At 37.1% G+C, this 17,661-nt stretch overlaps 1 protein-coding gene across 1 annotated transcript; it reads right to left on the bottom strand.

Moving 5' to 3' along the window:
- Positions 1-14,803: 14,803 nt before the first annotated feature.
- Positions 14,804-17,407, bottom strand: LOC106780603 (5' exonuclease Apollo). The gene is given in 6 exon segments (XM_022777043.1): positions 14,804-15,431; positions 15,841-15,929; positions 16,014-16,225; positions 16,307-16,588; positions 17,053-17,141; positions 17,235-17,407. Coding segments are annotated over 6 exon segments (1,473 nt in total).
- Between the last annotated feature and the right edge of the window lie 254 nt (positions 17,408-17,661).

The following is a 17,661-nucleotide window of genomic DNA, read 5'->3' as shown; positions in this document are numbered from 1 at the left end:
GTTGGTGCAATGTATTTTATATTTTGTGTTTTATGAAATGAAATTTGTTAATGACATTGCAAATTGTTGTTGATGTTGGTGTGTCAAAAGAGGATATTTGTTATGGTATGGTGAAAGACGTTGTTAAGAAATTTGGTGTTCCATATAAAAAGCAAAATAGAGGAGATAAAGAGAAATTAATTTGTGTTGTAGAAGAACAAACACGGGTTATTGCAGACATGCAAAGTAGTATTTATGATATAAGAAAGTTAGTTAAAGCAAAAAATAAAGATAAGAGTGAAGATTTTGTGGAACAACCGTTTTGGGGAAGTAAAGATCATTGTCAAAGTACACTGGTTCAACATCAACACCAAACTCCGGTGTTTGAAGGTGGTATTGAAATAAAACAAAGCACAATGTATGATCGTATGAAAGTTGATCCCAAAATATGTATTAAGTAAGAGTCTGGCAAAAGGAACTCCTTATACTGAAGATGGTAGAAGAAAACAATGAGTGGTTAAATAACTTGTAATAGAATAAGAAATATAAATTTTAGTTAATATGATGATGTTTGGTATCCTGTATAAAAACTTGGTTTATTTTGAAAACATTGGAATCCATTCACCAAGGTCATAATGTGACTTTAGGTGTATGTAATTGTTGATGATAGAGCACGGTAGTTGAAATGAAGTTTGTATGAACACGATACATACTTATTTGAAATGAAGTTTGTATAGTCAGGATGGTGAATTTGAAGCATGTTTTGTTGACCTTTGAGCATGGTTGTTGAAATAAATAGATTTTGGAATTGGTACTTCATTTTGTGAAACCACAAATGATAACAAAGGCATTAAATTTAAATAAATTATTGGTCATACAACATCGTTGTTCAAACTGAATGTCTTTTGACATATGACTGCATATTAGAAGTTGATTACATTGATGTAGAACTGAGGTTACCGTGTTGAGCATAAGTAATAACGTTAGTCCCCACTTAAATGAATTATGATCTCATTCGTCTTTTCATATGTACATTCGTTTCTTTTAACATAGTTTTGGGACTTAGGGTGTGTTCTTTCTTCACACCCTTATAACATAAGTTATAAGATAAGTGTCCACTTATATGAACTTCGATCCCATACGTCTTTGAAACGTACATTTGTTCTTTCTTTACAAAATTTATACAACTTGTGTGTTTTTTTATCATGAATTATCATTGATGTTGAAATTTAAATTCATGATCAAAAAATACAGAGGTTGTATAAATTTTGTGAAGAAAGAACAAAGGTATGTTCCAAAGACGTCTGGGATCGAAGTTCATATAAGTGGACACTTACCTTATAACTTATGCACAATGCCTTTTTCATAATGGTTTTGAACTTCTAATATTGAGCATCATGTCCAAAAATATTAATTTTTAACAGGGATGCTAAATTATGACGAAAGAACACACTATAAGTACCAAAATTATGTTAAAAAAAATGAATGTACCTATCAAAAGATGAATGAGATCATAGTTCAATTAAGTAGGGACTAACGTTATTACTTATACTCAGCACGGTAACCTTAGTTCTACATCAAGGTAATCAACTTCTAATATTTAGTAATATGTCAAAAGACATTCAATTTGAATAACGATGATGAATGACCAACAATTTATTTAAATATAATGCCTTTGTAATCATTTGTGGTCTCACAAAATAAAGTACCAATTCCAAAATCTATTCATTTCAATAACCATGCTCAAAGGTCAACAAAATATGCTTCAAATTCACCATCCTGACCATACAAACTTCATTTCAAATAAGTATGTATCATGTTCATACAAACTTCATTTCAACTGCCTTGCTCTATCATCAACAATTGCATACACTTAGAGTCACATTATGACCTTGGTGAACGAATTCCAATGTTTTCAAAATCAACCAAATTTTTCTACAGGATATCAAACATCATCATATTAACTAAAATTTACATTTCTTATTTTACTACAAGTTATTCAACCACGCAATTTTTTCTTCTACCATCTTCAGTATAAGGAGTTCTTTTTGCTAGACTCTTAATTCGTATTCAGAGTTCAGCTTTCATACGATCGTACATTATGCTTTGTTTCATTTTAATACCACCTTCAAACACCGGGATTTGGTGCTGATGTTGAACCGGTGTACTTTGACAACGATCTTCACTTCCCCAAAACGGTTGTTCCACAAAAATCTTCATTTCACCCTTCAAGATGAAAATGGCTTCTGCTTGTTTTATTCTTTATTGTTGTTGAAGCAATAAACACACTTTGAACAAAGTACTCAAAAACTAAATTCCCCCAATTGTAGTTACCCACACACCCCAACTCCGAAACAAGGTCAAAAGTAATTAGAAATACTACTCCACTTCTATTGAGAAGCAAGAACTCTGATATCCTTACCAATATATACAAGCTACAAAAATGTTATAGTAGAACATTTTCATGTTCCTCTAACAAGAAGTCATATACCATTTTCACATATACTTTCCTATCAGGGAAGTAATCCCTACAAACACTATGATACCCAATTTTATTTAAACCTATCACTTCACCAACAATAGGCAACTCTAAGGATAAAATACATCAAATTCACTAAACTCAATAACTTTTTCTCCAAAATAAAACTCACTCATGTTATCTACCCATTGATCACATAACTCAAATAACAAATTCCTACCTATCTTAATACACTCTGGCAAGCATAACAACCAACAACAAACAATTTTCTCAATGTAACCCTTGTGTTCAGTATTCTGTCGTTCATTCAAAGCTCCTATCAAGTTGGTCTTGCATGTGTCTAAACACTAACTGCATATAAAAACATGCTTACTATTTAAATACATTACACACTAAATCTATGCAAATCAAATACAATCCTACATACCTTTTTCCTCATGTGAGAAGTTTTATTATGTTCACCGAATTTTTCCATGACACTAAACCAAGACCAAATAAGGATAATTATATCAATAACACCCATAAAAAAACAAAATCAATATATGGTGGAAAAACGTACAAAATAAATAAAACACAACGAACAACAACTACAAAGTTATAAGCAAATGCTCAAACGACTACGACGCTACAAACTTTTGACAGCACTCCGACAGAATACAAATTCCAACAACGAAAAGTGACGCTTTTGGGAAGAGGCACAAAAATGGTTGGGTAGGATGAAGATCCACGAACGCTCAAACGACTAACAGCAAAAACACGTCTTTTTCGGTGGTTGTTGCAATCAAAGCTTCGAATGGACAACGGACAATACTTCGTCAGGCAACACTCAGTGGAAAACGGGCCGTGACACTTCTATAAAGAGACACAAAAATGAATGGATGGGAGGAAGCGACACTCTCTATAGGAACGGTGGCACTCCGACAACAATGGGTGGATCAGAGGAAGCAACACTCTCCCTAGGAACGGTAGCACTCTGACGACACTCTGGTGGCAATAAGTGGTCGGGTGGACAAAAGAAGGGGCTCTCTCTAGGATTCGCGCTCTGTCTGAGTTTCAGTTCTCTCTCAAAGCTTCCTCAGGTTCAAATTCTAAAACGAGATAATGATCCTTACCACTTCAAACCTTGCCCCCAATTTTGTTTCTACATCATTCGCATTTTTAAAAATTGTTTTCCACGTGCACCACTTAGATTTTGACATGTGGACAAATAACTATTGGTAAAAACACATCCTTTTCGGTGGTCGTTGCAATCAAAGCTTCAAATAGATGTTAAGTCCCTGGAGGGTGTACCAGATCGTTATGAAGTAATATAAAATGGGTAAGTCCGAGTATCATTTCCCAAAGGACTCTTAGGCCTTAATTTTCATGTAAACCAATTGCATAAGACTTGAGAAAAGAATTAAAAATTGGTTTTGTATCTAAGACGAAATTAAACATGCAAAATGCAGTGAATCAATTGGCTAGAAGAAACTATGGATGAATGGAGTTCTTGGGGTTTTCAATTTCATCTTATCCACCCTCTTATATCTACTCTTCTTATTTAATTCGCTTATTTATCATATTGTCATGCAAACTTTCTTGGTCTACCCTAAACCTAATCTCTTGGCGAAAAGAGCCTATTACTAATTGTTGGCTTGCTATCTCTAGCCTCCCCTAGTAACTAATAATGCATGATAAACAGAAGCAAAATACAATTAATCGACCTACCCCTATCTATAGGCAGTATTAGCATAATCAAGAAATTCGCCCCAGTTCATGACATTATTGTACGTCTCCGTATCAATAAAGACAAAAAACATTTACCAAATGAATTAAACGATAATAACATTAAGCAAAGGTAAGGAACCCAATAATTGATAAGATAAGCATATGCAAGCATATAAAGAAAATAAGAATTTGGATATAAGAGAGTTTGAAAAGATTACATTGTTCCCCAACAACCTAGGGTTTAGTTCACCATGGACATGGTGAAACTAGATGAAAAATAATGAAAGAATGGAAGAATAAACCCTAAATTTGGTAGATTGAAGCCTAAGCATCTAAGGAACCTCCTCCAAGGTGTGTAGAACAACTCTGGACGTCTCTGTCTGCCCAAAAGATTACAATCTGAATCGCACTGGGTCTATTTATAGACCAAAAAAGTAACAGAATTTAAGCCCAAGTGCAACAGATAACCGCTCAGCGCCAAACTTAACCGCTCAGCGGTTTCCCCTTAATCCTGCCACCGCTTAGCAGTCAATATCATCGCTCAATGGTTTGCCTCTAATTGCTCTAGACGCTCAGTGTTGCATTTGGGCGCTGAGCGGTTCACTCGACACTTTTTTTCATCCTTTTTCTTCTGCTTTCATAAGTCTAAGTCCACCTTGCTTCACTTCCATCTTCAATTCACATCAAAACCCTGCAAAACAATGCAAAAAAAAGCATAATATCTCTAAAAACAACTTTTGACTCTCATGTGACTTAACTTAGTGCTTTACTTAATTTTAAGCTCATTCTAAGCCACAAAGGATGTGTTTTGATATCATATTTAAGCATAAAAATAACGGTTTTTAGACCGTTATCACAACCCCAAACTTAGAACTTTGCTTGTCCTCAAGCAAACAGGACAAAACTTGGCTTTCCACTTTTTCATCAAATAATTCAACATTTTCAAAATCCATTTTTCTCATGACAAGTTTTTATTCAATTCAAATTTTTAGTGGAATCATATCAAGATGCATGCATGCTTTCACTTCAATTTAGTTCACATGATCACATATTTCCCAACAGATGTTTTATTCATGAATGATCAATCCACTAAGCATAAATGTAAACATGGAATTTATCAATTCTCACCAAGCAAGTGTTTCATTCAATCACTCAAGTGTTTAAGAGGACACTCCACTCTCAACTATTCACTTGTCACATAAAAAAAATTGCCCTTCATCTAAAATAATCACTCTTATCACATGAAAATGTCATCATAAGGACTTTTCCAAGGCTTGTAATGCCCTATCAGTATGTGTCCTATCAGTCCATGTCCTCATCTGAGTCATAGTCATCACCAGCCTATGCATCCTCAAATTCATCATCCTCCTAATCATCATCATCTCTACCTGGTGCTTCAGCTGCTCTAGACCCAAGTCATTGCACTATGGAACTTGTCCATAGTCCACCTGTGCACTGGTGGTGTGTCATACAATCCTATAATCATCTCTACAGTATCTACCTGCCCTCTACGGAGAGACTCCATCCTAGCCTCCATCATGGACATATACATGTCCCTCATCTGGAAAGGCTCAGCGTGTTGTGTCGGTGCATCCGCAGGTACATCCTCCTGCTGAGTTGCTGCTCTCCTAGGATATCTCCTAGGAACTGCTCCGGCTAGCTCGTCACCTCCACAAAATTGACAATAATATGAGGCATCAATAGCCCTCCTTGGCCTCTCATAAGGTGGAACTGCATTGTCCACCCCAGCCTGCTGACAGAAGTATGTAATCAGGGACAGATGTCTCAGCGGTGTCCTACTACTAACAATGGTAGCGCAGCCTTGAATCTCGTTAGCGATGATCTCACCAACGTTAACATCCATCTGCCTAAGCATCAGTGGATGAAGAGAATCCGATGCATGGTAATGTTAGAGACATGGGAGCACGACTGTATGTTGGCATGAGTGAATGCCATCCAATACTTCGCCAGGGGAGTCAAGTTTGCCCTAATGATGTTGAGTGACGCTTCATTAGGGTTCCTATGAAAGTGTCTCCCAGGGATGCACATCACCCTCTCAATGTCCTCATAATCCCTGTACTCCCTTATAAGAGCAGCATACCTACACTGCTCTCCTGGCCACTCAGTACCCAGAAAGTTATTAATGGTGTCGGGGTCATATCTGATAATCTGGCACCTAACGTAGCTCATGTACCTCCCAACTGATAATCCTCTTCTGGGCAATGCGTTGGCATAAAATTCCTTCACCAGTGATGGGTGTCGCGGCCCATACAAATTTGATTGCAATTTAGAAATGCAGTATAATGCTAGGGACTGACCCCTAGGTCGTCTCTCAAGGACCAACTGCGGTTCAGAGTCAAGTCTAACACGTAAGGGGGGGGTTTGAAAAGTGTTTTTGTGAATACGAATAACTAAATTAAAATGAATGGACATTAAACTCAACTGTGTAAGTTAGAAAACATCAAGGTAAAATAAAGTGCTAAACCCAACATTTCAACAAACAATTATCTAAACACAATTAAGACTATTAAAATGCAACACTAAATTAGAGGAATCAAATGCAATTAATCCTACTATGCAAATTAATGGAAAACAAAGAGATAATTAAACATGTTTTTTCATCTATCAATTATGTGACCAATATTCATCTACCAATTGAAATTAAAAGGTGCAAGTAGCTTGAGAAACCCCCTTGGGCCGTGAGCTCCTAGCCCACCAAGGTCCAATTTCAATTTTGACTTTTCTTCCTTAAATGAACATGCAAGGTGTGTTGACTTCTTATCCATGTGCTCCATACTTCAAGACAACAAACATATGCCCTCCACATCACCTAAAACCGTCCACCACTCCTTGCATGCAGCAAAAATTATGGTTCCACACACCAAGGCACATAATTCACGTGAGCCACACAATTGTTGGGTGCAAAGAATGCTTCTAAAAAGTCCACAAGTCAAAGGGGTGCTATAATCTCTTCTTTCAAGATGCCACATGTGCTAAGTCAAAGGGAATAAACAACACAAGACCTCCCAATCTTCAAGCAACTCACGGCAATATTGCTAGCAAAAGACAAGACCAAAATGGAAATCTTCATTCTATGAAAATGTGCTCATACTATGCTTGGCCAAATCGGGTAAAAATTGAATGCACCTTCTCTCTTCCTTCTCCACTCCAATTTCGTTTTTTTCTTCAACAAACCAACATCCAAATTGTTTCTTCCAGCTCCAAACCGAGAATGCTGCACCAAGAACCCAAAGTTCCAAAGCAAAATGATTCAAGAACAATAAAACCAAGTTCTACCTTCATAAATTCAACTTCAAAACACACTTTTCTTCAACTTTTTGACCCAAATAAAACCAAACCCCTATGCTTCCTATGCAATACCGTCCAGCCACCATCATCAAGCACAAAGTCCAGCTCCAAATTTGTTTCCCAACATCAAAAACAAAATGCTAGAAGAAAATGGCTCAAGAATACAATACACATGCACCAACTTAAGCCTTTTTCACTACCAAACTTGACAACAACTCCATTTTCATCCTCCAATCCAAGAAACTCAANGTAAAAACGAGATTACTGCAGNAAAATNANGANAAAACCGAAATGGACAATGGGTCTCCCTTCCACCAAAGAAACCACCATGAAAAAGCAAAGAAAAAGCTTCAAACCCAAGCATTCAACCTTCAAAACGAAAATCTAAAGAGAGAAATGGTAGAGCTTCATTCCATCAAGCAAGAACAAACATTGTTGCAAACAATAGAAGAGGAAAAACGTGATCTTGGTCCATTCAAGCTCAAAAACAAAAAAGGGCACACCAAAGGCTCCCAAGAGAGAGTTCATACATGCAAAGCCAAAGCAAAAGTGTAGAATGAAGTGTGCTTTGAGTGTCTCGGCCTTTGCTACCAAAATATCGTCCCCCCTTTCAAAATAGGTGGGGTCCACCTCCTAAAAACCTAGGGTTTTGGTGCCAAGTGTTCCACACATTGGGCTTCTACAAAATTTGCCACAAAAGGGCCCAAATGCACTTAATCTAATTAAGGTTTCTAAAAAAAACGAAATTACAACTTTATTAAAATGGAAATGACTAAATGTTGAGTCTTGAATGATCATGCCACCATCCCCAATGCTCCAAATGATGCTTCCCAAAATTTCCTTGCAACCAAAATACACTTAATCAGCTCAGAAAACCCAAATTAGCACAATTACGAATTTTCGACCAAATTAAGCAGAATTCGGAAAACGGGGAAATAACAGACATTTAAACACAATTCCCTGGTTTATTTAAGTGCAATAAACTAAATATAGTTCAAGAAATAACCACTCATCAACCAATTCAATGCTAGCTGGTGTAGGATAGGTGGTCAATCTCTCCCAACCTCTCCTCTCTATCTCCAGTCCCAACTCTAGAGCTAAATCTGGAATGTACATGGTCTTCCTCTCCATCAATAAACGCCTCTCCTGTATAGTCACACAATGTTCCTTATGCTTCTTTGAAAGGAACCAAGAAGAATAAAATCTCCTTGGTCTTTCTGGCTCCTTTCTCTTATTGCCCATGGTCTTCACTCTTCTTGAGGATGACATTCCTGTATCAAATAAATCCAATAACATCACAGAAATTCATCATTAGAGGTTAGTAAATCATCAATTACATTTCAAGAACACAAACAGTCCAGTACTAAGGGAAAAACAGGGCCCTTTAGTGTCCAAGCATCACAAAAAACAAAACCCAAAAACCTGATAAATTTCACTCAACGGTCGGGCAGACCGCTCAGCGGTTTCGATGAAGGATTCTCTAAAACCTTCTTCCAAAGGTCCTAATCTCCACTCTAACACCAATTTCACCATTCCAGACCAATTTCATGCAATTCAATCGGTTCAAATAGTTTCTATTTCATCAAATTATGCATAGAAATCAAAAGCCCTAATTTATCATGTTCCTACACATGTTTTTCATCAAATTCCAATTAGAAACCCTAAGAATGAAATTGCACAACTTACTTGAGTGGAGATCTTAGATGCTTGCTAAACTTGCTCCTAATAGATGATGAATGCCTCTCCAATGCACAACCCTCAACAAAAACCCCAAACTTTGACAAGATAGTGGTAGAAAATGAGAATTTTGTGAGTGGGTGATGGAAAAAGTGAGGAAATCTCTTTAAAAAGCTCTTAAAAGTGAAAGAGAAATGTTAGGGCTTAAGGAGACCGCTTGGGCAAACTGCAAAGAAGGTTTCAAAGTGCCAAAACCTAAAAACCGCTCAGCTTTTAACAAAACCCGAGCTGGTATACGCCACAACCACTCAACGATCAAATGGACTGCTCAGCGGTTGGCGGAAATTTTCTTCCTCTCTTCTTTGCTTGCTTTTGAGCAATCTAACCCACTTAATTTCGACCTTCAATTTTTCAATCACACACCTTTCCCCTCTCAAATGCAAAATTCAAACATGCAATGCACTTAACACATTTAAAAACAGATATAATCAACTGGGTTGCCTCTCAGGTAATGCTTGTTTAACGTCACTAGCTTGACCCAAACCTGTCTAGCACTCATCAGTAAGTGCATATCTTTCCACCAACTTTCAGTAGGTGTACCTTCCTGTACCTGTCAATAAGTACCTAAATCATTAGCATCCCTTAGTAGATGCTACCCAATACACAAAAATTTTAAAAAAATTTCATGATTACATCACCAAGATTTAAAAATTTAAAGTACAAAAATATTGTTCTTGGATCACTAGGGTGCCTCCCAGTAAGCGCTCTGTTTATGTCACTAGCTTGACCCGATAGAGTTCAAACACCCATGAGTAGGTGTTGATACTCCCCTTGCTTGATATTCTTTTCTTTTTCTTCTTCCTGCTGAATTTCTTCATAAAGTTGAGAACACCAAGCACATGTTTCCATGTTTCAACCATAGGAACTTTAATCTCCAATTTCTTGAAGATTTCAATAAAGCACTTAAACTTCTTTTCTTTCCTACGATATTTCTTTTGATGAGGAAGGGGTTTTGCATATGATCTTTTCTTCTTTCCTCTCTTCCTCTTTTTCTTAATCTCCTCCATCAACTTTCTCTTTTTCTCTTTTCTTCTTTATTTTCGCATATTTTTTCTTTTTTTGCTTTTTCCTCAACCATTGCTTTTTCTCTCTCCTCATCTTCCTCTCCCTCACTCAACCTTTCTGTTTCTTCTTCCTCTATCTTTTCCTCCTGTATCTTTTCCTCCTGAATAACCTTATCAATTTGCGTCTCCAAATTCCTAAAGGTAACTCCATAGCTCTTGGAATCGTACTTGTTCAAAAATTTGTCAAACTTTTCATTAAGGCTTTTGACTTGTTCCGTCAAATCAACTATCTGATGACATAGTTGTTGATTGTCCTCCCACGTTTCTATTGGTAAAGAGAGTTGTTGCTACCTTAAACGTTGTTCAGCTTCCCCCAACGTTTCTTTTTGCAAAGAGGATTGTTTCTGCCAAAGACGTTGTTCGGCTTGCCCCAATGTTTCTCTTCGCAAAGAGGATTGTTGCCCAAATTGGCTTTGATATATGTTTGAATGAGGTTCCCACCAGTGGTTGAAATCATTTTGGTAGCATTGGGTGCCCATATAATCAAATTCTTGTCCAAATTGCATCCTGCAAACAATAAGCACAAAACCCTAGAAAACATTTATTAGAACAAAAATAAAAACAAACATAAAATGAAGTCAAATTTAATCAACTTACACTACTCGAAAAGTTAAACCACGAGTCTCCGGCAATGGCGCCAAAAACTTGTTAAGTCCCTAGCAAGTGTACCAGATCGTTATCAAGTAATATAAAACGGGTAAGTTCGAGTATCGTTTCCCAAAGGACTCTTAGATTTGTTGGGGTTTACAATTTCATCTTATCCACCCTCTTATATCTACTCTTCTTATTTAATTCGCTTATTTATCATATTGTCATGCAAACTTTCTTGGTCTACCCTAAACCCAATCTCTTGGTGAAAAGAGCCTATTACTAATCACTGACTTGCTATCTCTAGCCTCCCCTAGTAACTAATAATCATTGATAAACAGAAGAAAAATACAATTGATCGTCCTACCCCTATCTCTAGGCGATATTAGCATAATCAAGGAATTCCCCCCAGTTCATGACATTACTGTAAGTCTCCATATCAATAAAGACAAACAACATTTATCGAATGAGTTAAACAATTATAGCATTAAGCAAAGGTAAGGACCCAACAATTGATAAGATAAGCATATGCAAGCATATAAAGAAAATAAGAATTTGGATATAAGAGTTTCAAAAGATTACATTGTTCCCCAACAACCTAGGGTTTAGTTCACCATGGACATGGTGAAAAGAGATGAAAAATAATGAAAGAATGGAAGAATAAACCCTAAATTTGGTAGATTGGAGCCTAAGCATCCAAGGAACCTCCTCCAAGGTGTATAGAACAACTCTGGACGTCTCTGTCTGCCCAAAAGATTACAATCTAAATCGCACTGGGTCTATTTATAGACCAAAAAAGTAACAGAATTTAAGCCCAAGCCCAACAGATAACCGCTCAGCGCCAAACTTAACCGCTCAGCGGTTTCCCCTTAATCGCGCCACCGCTCAACGGTCAATATCACCGCTCAATGGTTTGCCTCTAATTACTTTGGACGCTTAGTGTTGGATTTGGGCATTGAGCGGTTCACTCGACTCTTCTTTTCATCCTTTTTCTTCTTCTTTCATGAGTCTAAGTCCACCTTGCTTCACTTCCATCTTCAATTCACATCAAAACCCTACAAAACAATTCAAAAACAAGCATAATATCTCTAAAAACAACTTTTGACTCTCATGTGACTCAACTTAGTGTTTTACTTGATTTTAAGCTCATTCTAAGCCACAAAGGGTGTGTTTTGATATCATATTTAAGCAAAAAAATAACGGTTTTTAGACCGTTATCAACAGACAACAGACAATACTTCCTCAGGTGGCACTCCAGTGGGCAACGGACCACGACGCTTCTGTAAAGAGACACGAAAATGGGTGGGTGGGAGGCAGCAACACTCTTTATAAGAACGACGACACTCCGGCGGCAATGGGCTGAAGGGAGGAAGCAGCACTCTCCCTAGGAACGACAGCAGTCCGGCAACAATAAGTGGCTGGGTGGACAGAAGAGGGGGCTCTCTCTAGGGTTCGCGCTCTCTCTGAGCTTCAGTTCTCTCTTAAACCTTCCTCAAATTCAAATTCTGAAAAGAGATAATGAGCCCTACCACTTCAAAACCTACCCCCGATTCTGTTTCCACATCATTCTCATATGTAAAAATTGTTTTCCACGTGCACCACTCAGATTTTGACACGTGGCCAGTGTCAAAATATTGTCAAATATTATTGTTAAAGTATCTTTATTCTAAAAGCTTTCATCGATCCATGACTTCTAAAATCATTATTGTAAAAAATAGAAAATCCATAATCTACAATTATCAAAAAGGGTGAAAAATATTTATTCACATAATAAATTAAAAGAAAAATATGTAAAAGTACATTCAAAAGAAGAAAAAAAATGCATATAAAGCTAATTTTTGTAAATTTTCATTACAAATTAACTATAAATTTAAAAAATAACTAACATATATATTCTCAACAGAAGTATATGCTAAATGATTAAATCACTTTTAAAATGACATTATAATTTTATTGATAAAGCATAATTATTGAAATTGAAGAGGACAAATGAACATAAAAGATGTACAATATAGTACTAAGAAATGTAAAGGATAGTATTTTACGAAATATTTACAATATTGAGAAGGTGGGCTAAAGTGGCTGCAAGTTAGAGATTTTTGTGGGCACATCTTCAGCTTTGTCATTAAACATTCCTTTAATTGTTTTGAAATAGGTTGACTTCTTTTTACACCAAGAGGGGGGTGAATTGATGTTAGTTCAAAATTAAAATCTTTTCGCAATCTTGGTATGAAAAATTCAAAGCTTTTGATCTTTCCTTGAAATGCAAGTTATTGAAAATTTAATGCAGCGAAAAAACGTAGTTGACTGCCTAGCAGATATAGTCGACTGGAAAATAAAGAGTGTAGGGATGAGAAAATTCAAACACTGTGTTTATACTAGTTCAGCCAACAATGCCTACATCCAGTGTCCTTCCAACCCAGGAAGCAAATGCAATATAATGGTTGCGGTTTTTACAACAAGGAATTTATAGAAGCACCACACAAAAATATAAATCTCCTCTCTAACCCAAAACCAAATATAGTTGCACACACAAAACCAGAATTGCAGCAAGAATCCCCTCTTCTGCAATCTGCACCCATGTCAAACAATCCTCAACATGTCACCAACACTCTTCACAGGATGTCAAGCCTATCACAGCAGACTTCACAGGTTGCCAANCCTTCAGTCAAAAACAACAGTCTTCACAGGATGCCAAGCCTATCAAGATCAAACTAGAAACACCTTCTCTGTTCAGATATTGATCAAACAGTAAGAGCAATTACTTCTCCTTCTGAATCTCTCTCAAGCAAGATCACCACCATCTTCTTGGAGAATTCTTGGAGCTTCTAATGAATTCAATCTGAAACAGGAAAATGAAAATGTCAGATCACAAAAGTCCCAGAATAATTCGCGTTTTGTCTATTTATAGCTTTATGTTTCATCATATTGATTCATAGTCGAATAGCCTACTAATACAGTCGACTGTATTAAAACAATTATAACAGACAATCAACATAAAGGCTCCTCAAGACTCATTTATTAAAGTTGACCAGGTCATACAGTTTTAACTAACTTTTGAAAATATAGCTGTTAGAGCTTGTAGGCTTAATAAAATTTCAAACAGAACAGTAACACAGTCGAATATGCATTTCACAATGTCGACTGACACATGAAAAATCACTTTGAAATTCTTTTCAACTCAAAATCTCACACAACACTTATTCACAAAATCTGTACAAAGATTTTAGCATAGTCGAATCCATTAAGAATGTATTCGATTGGACTAGAACTTTGTCGCAACAATTATAAGTTTAAAAGGTGCTTGTGATCTTTTCTTTCAGAAATGTGTAATGATCAAAAACATTTTATCTCACATTTCAATACAAGCATGTTCCACAAATATAACACCCAATCAAACATAGGAACATACAATGTAATTCAATCAAAACATGTTCAGCGGATACAACAAACATTACAGAATAAGAACATGTAATACTGGAACATATATACTGTTATTAAGCACTGAGTTGTCATCATCAAAAACCAGTTTGATATAGAGTTTGTGTTGTCAACAATCTCAACAAAAATAACACAATTATGGACAAATATCCACACAGCTATCTCCAAGTTACAATATATGTGCTACTAGCCAACTTTTTAACGTTCCAAACGCGTATTGGTTACACGGGGAATAGAAAACCACATCAAATAGCAATTTGATAATCATCTAATATTTCTACCACAAACATATTAGAAAACAAAAATGCTAAAGCTGAATTAAGAGTTATGAGGATTACCTTGCACCATGGACTGAAAAAGGAGTGCATAACATCGTGCGCACACATCATTCTTCATCAGAACTATTATCTCCCCGAAGTTTTGCACTACAATGAGTTCTTCTTAATCTACTAAACTTGCTCAGACGAACACCAGAAAACCTACCCTTCAAAGCCTTGCTTCAGTCTCTATCTGTTTGAATGTTGTCACATGCATATGAAGCTTTGGAGCTAATTGCTTCTTCTTTTTCTCTTTTACAATGTTCTTCCATGTTCTTCTCCTCACACAAATGTTGTGTATGTTGGTCAACACAACAAAGTCGACCAAAATAGTACATGGGTTCAATATAGCATGACGAGGAAGCCACAATCCCCTTGAGTCTGGTTGGTTGAACAAACTTTATAAACTCTTCAATCTCCTCATAGTTGGAGTGATCAGAATAGGGAACTGTGTACATGTACTCGTGAATTTTCTATGGCGATCCTGTGTTTCCAATTTGGTCACCAATGTCGGCCTTACTATTTGCACTTCATTTGCCTCTCGTATAACGAGATGATGTCAAAAAGGAACCAGAAAGAAACTCATTCTTTTGAAGTGATTTCTTTATCCATGGAAAACCTGATGGCAAGATTCCTATAGTTGGGTGCATTGTATTCAATGCCTCTAAAGTTCGAATGCTAAAGCTATATTCAGGAACAACTCTAACTCTAGTAAGAGACGTGTTCGTTGTAAAAATATCATGGTAACCAAGAAGATGCATAGTCCGCAACCGCTCTGGCCACACCCAAATCTTCAGTTGAAAAAAAAAACTCAGTGAAAAACCAAACAATCGTTCAGAATGCTAACTCCTACAAAACATGGTAACCTGGACAAAACATGACAATTAAAACAAACATGATATGAACATATGCTTCAATTCTAACAAGACATTCATAGTTATGTACATTAAGCTATAAAATCAAACAGTGCCCATAAAAAACAGGAAAACCAAGTGGAGTACACTACTTTTGCCTAAGTTAACATCCAAGGTTTCAAAAACTAGTAAACAATTGTAAATATAACCACATCAAGATTTTTTTAGGATTAAATCAAACAACTTCAAAATAATATTTTCAACAAAGCACTATACATTGTAGAGACAAGAAAGACTCCAAGCACACCGACTTTAATTTTATTCTAAGAGAGCGATCAGGAAGATGCTTGATTTGAAGCGCACGCGAAATTTCAATCAGCAGTTCTTCCTTCCCCAAAGTGTTAATCCCGATAATGACTTCATGATCGGGATGCGAAGAAATGATATATATAACCTGAAATCAGAAACCAATCAAATCAAAAAAAAGATAATAACAACAGTAATCCATAAGAAGAACAGGTTAGACAATTTGATTGACCTTCTGAGTTGCTACATGGCGAGGTGGAAAATCATAGATAAGATTGGAGTAGGTGTTGTCAAGATAAACAATGTCAACGACAGGAAGGTTTTAGAGAGCGTGGTCAAGCATGTGATGAGCATTGGTTGCTCTATGGCACGTGGCTTCCCACCTGAAGTCGCCGGTGTGGAGGAAATAGCGGAAGTCGCCGCAGAATAGGAGCATGATTGAACCTGTAGGTGGGAAAAATAGGAAATGAGTGAAAAAGATAAATGAAAAGTGCGTGAAGAGTGAAGAGTGATAGGGTTACCGACCGGGGCAGTGACAGACGTCTATAACAGTGATGTGGATGATAGTGGATGAGAGGGTGAGAGTGAGGGAGGCGCCGGTGTGAAGGATGCGGAGGAGGGAGAGATTGAAGTCAGGCAGCTTGAAGGGGAGGAGTTTGGCGGTGACGGAGGAGAAGAAGAGGGGTCCGTAGGACCAGGTGGAGGTGAGGCTATGGGTGTGGTTGGAGTGGAGGTGGGTGAGGAACTAAGCTTCACTTCCTTTTGCCCAACGGTCTACGGAGATTAACCCCTTCTCAATTTTTTGACCTAGGCGTTTGAGAGAGGGTTCAGGTTTTTGATTTTTAACTAGCTACTGGCTTCTTGCACGGGAATTTTAATTTTTCGCAAAGTTTGAAAAATGAAAAACGTTTTCTCAATTTTGAATTAGGTGTACGATTTCATCGTTCAAGCTACATGAATCGGATAAGAGTATTATGAAATTTTTTGTTAATAAGATATTTTTGTTTTGTTTAAATAATTTGTTTTCTATTTATAATAGAATTTTGGCTTAACAAGTTATTTTATCTCCAGTTTTGTGAGTTGTGTCAATTAGGTCTCTTTTTATAAAAAAAAAAGTGTCAATTACATCCCTATTTAATAAAATTTGCCTCGATCAAATTTCTTCCGTTAAATACTCCTACCAACGTTAACTTTTTATTCCTTTTTTCTCTGTTTCTCTACAATAGACCTTTATGTCAGTGATGTCTTTTCGTCCTTTTATGCACTCATACTTTCAATTGAAACACGGCCCGAGAACGCGGCAGCACCTGAACCTTCATATGGGTTTCCACCCAAATGAAGCGAATCTTCCAACCCAAACCTACAAATTGAAACCTAATCGCGAGAACCCAATCGCGGCAGCACCTGAACCTCCACTTTGCGCCTCCATTGAGCCAAATCACACCATCATTACGTGCAAAACGATCGTAAGGCGTCGTCCTCTTTGCGCCCTTGTGAAGCTATCACACTGAAATAAAATGTGCCACCAGAGGGATCCCCTAAAACGACCCAAATCGCCTTCCTCACTGTTGGAAACCGCTGCGAGCCATCACCACGGCACGAGTTTGCAATCATTGTTGGCTTCATCTCCGCGAGTTCGATAACTCGGGGCCTATGGCCGTATTTAGCTCCCCAAGTGGTTAAGGTTTACAGTGGTAGGAAGAAGAAGATCTAGCATTGAGGTGACCGGTTGTCAAGGACGGCGGCGACAGCAACAACCCTGGTGGGGACGGTGTATTGAGATGGAGGAGAAGGCAATTTTTTTTTAACAGATGTGATAGAAACCCTAAGGATTGTGGTTGTCTAAGAAGAAGAAAAATAAAAGGTTTTGGCTTGGCCTA

Source organism: Vigna radiata, unplaced genomic scaffold, assembly GCF_000741045.1.
Source record: "Vigna radiata var. radiata cultivar VC1973A unplaced genomic scaffold, Vradiata_ver6 scaffold_149, whole genome shotgun sequence".
NCBI lineage: Eukaryota > Viridiplantae > Streptophyta > Magnoliopsida > Fabales > Fabaceae > Vigna > Vigna radiata.
Note: the sequence above shows the minus strand (reverse complement) of the source record. Positions and strands in the feature narration are given on the sequence as shown.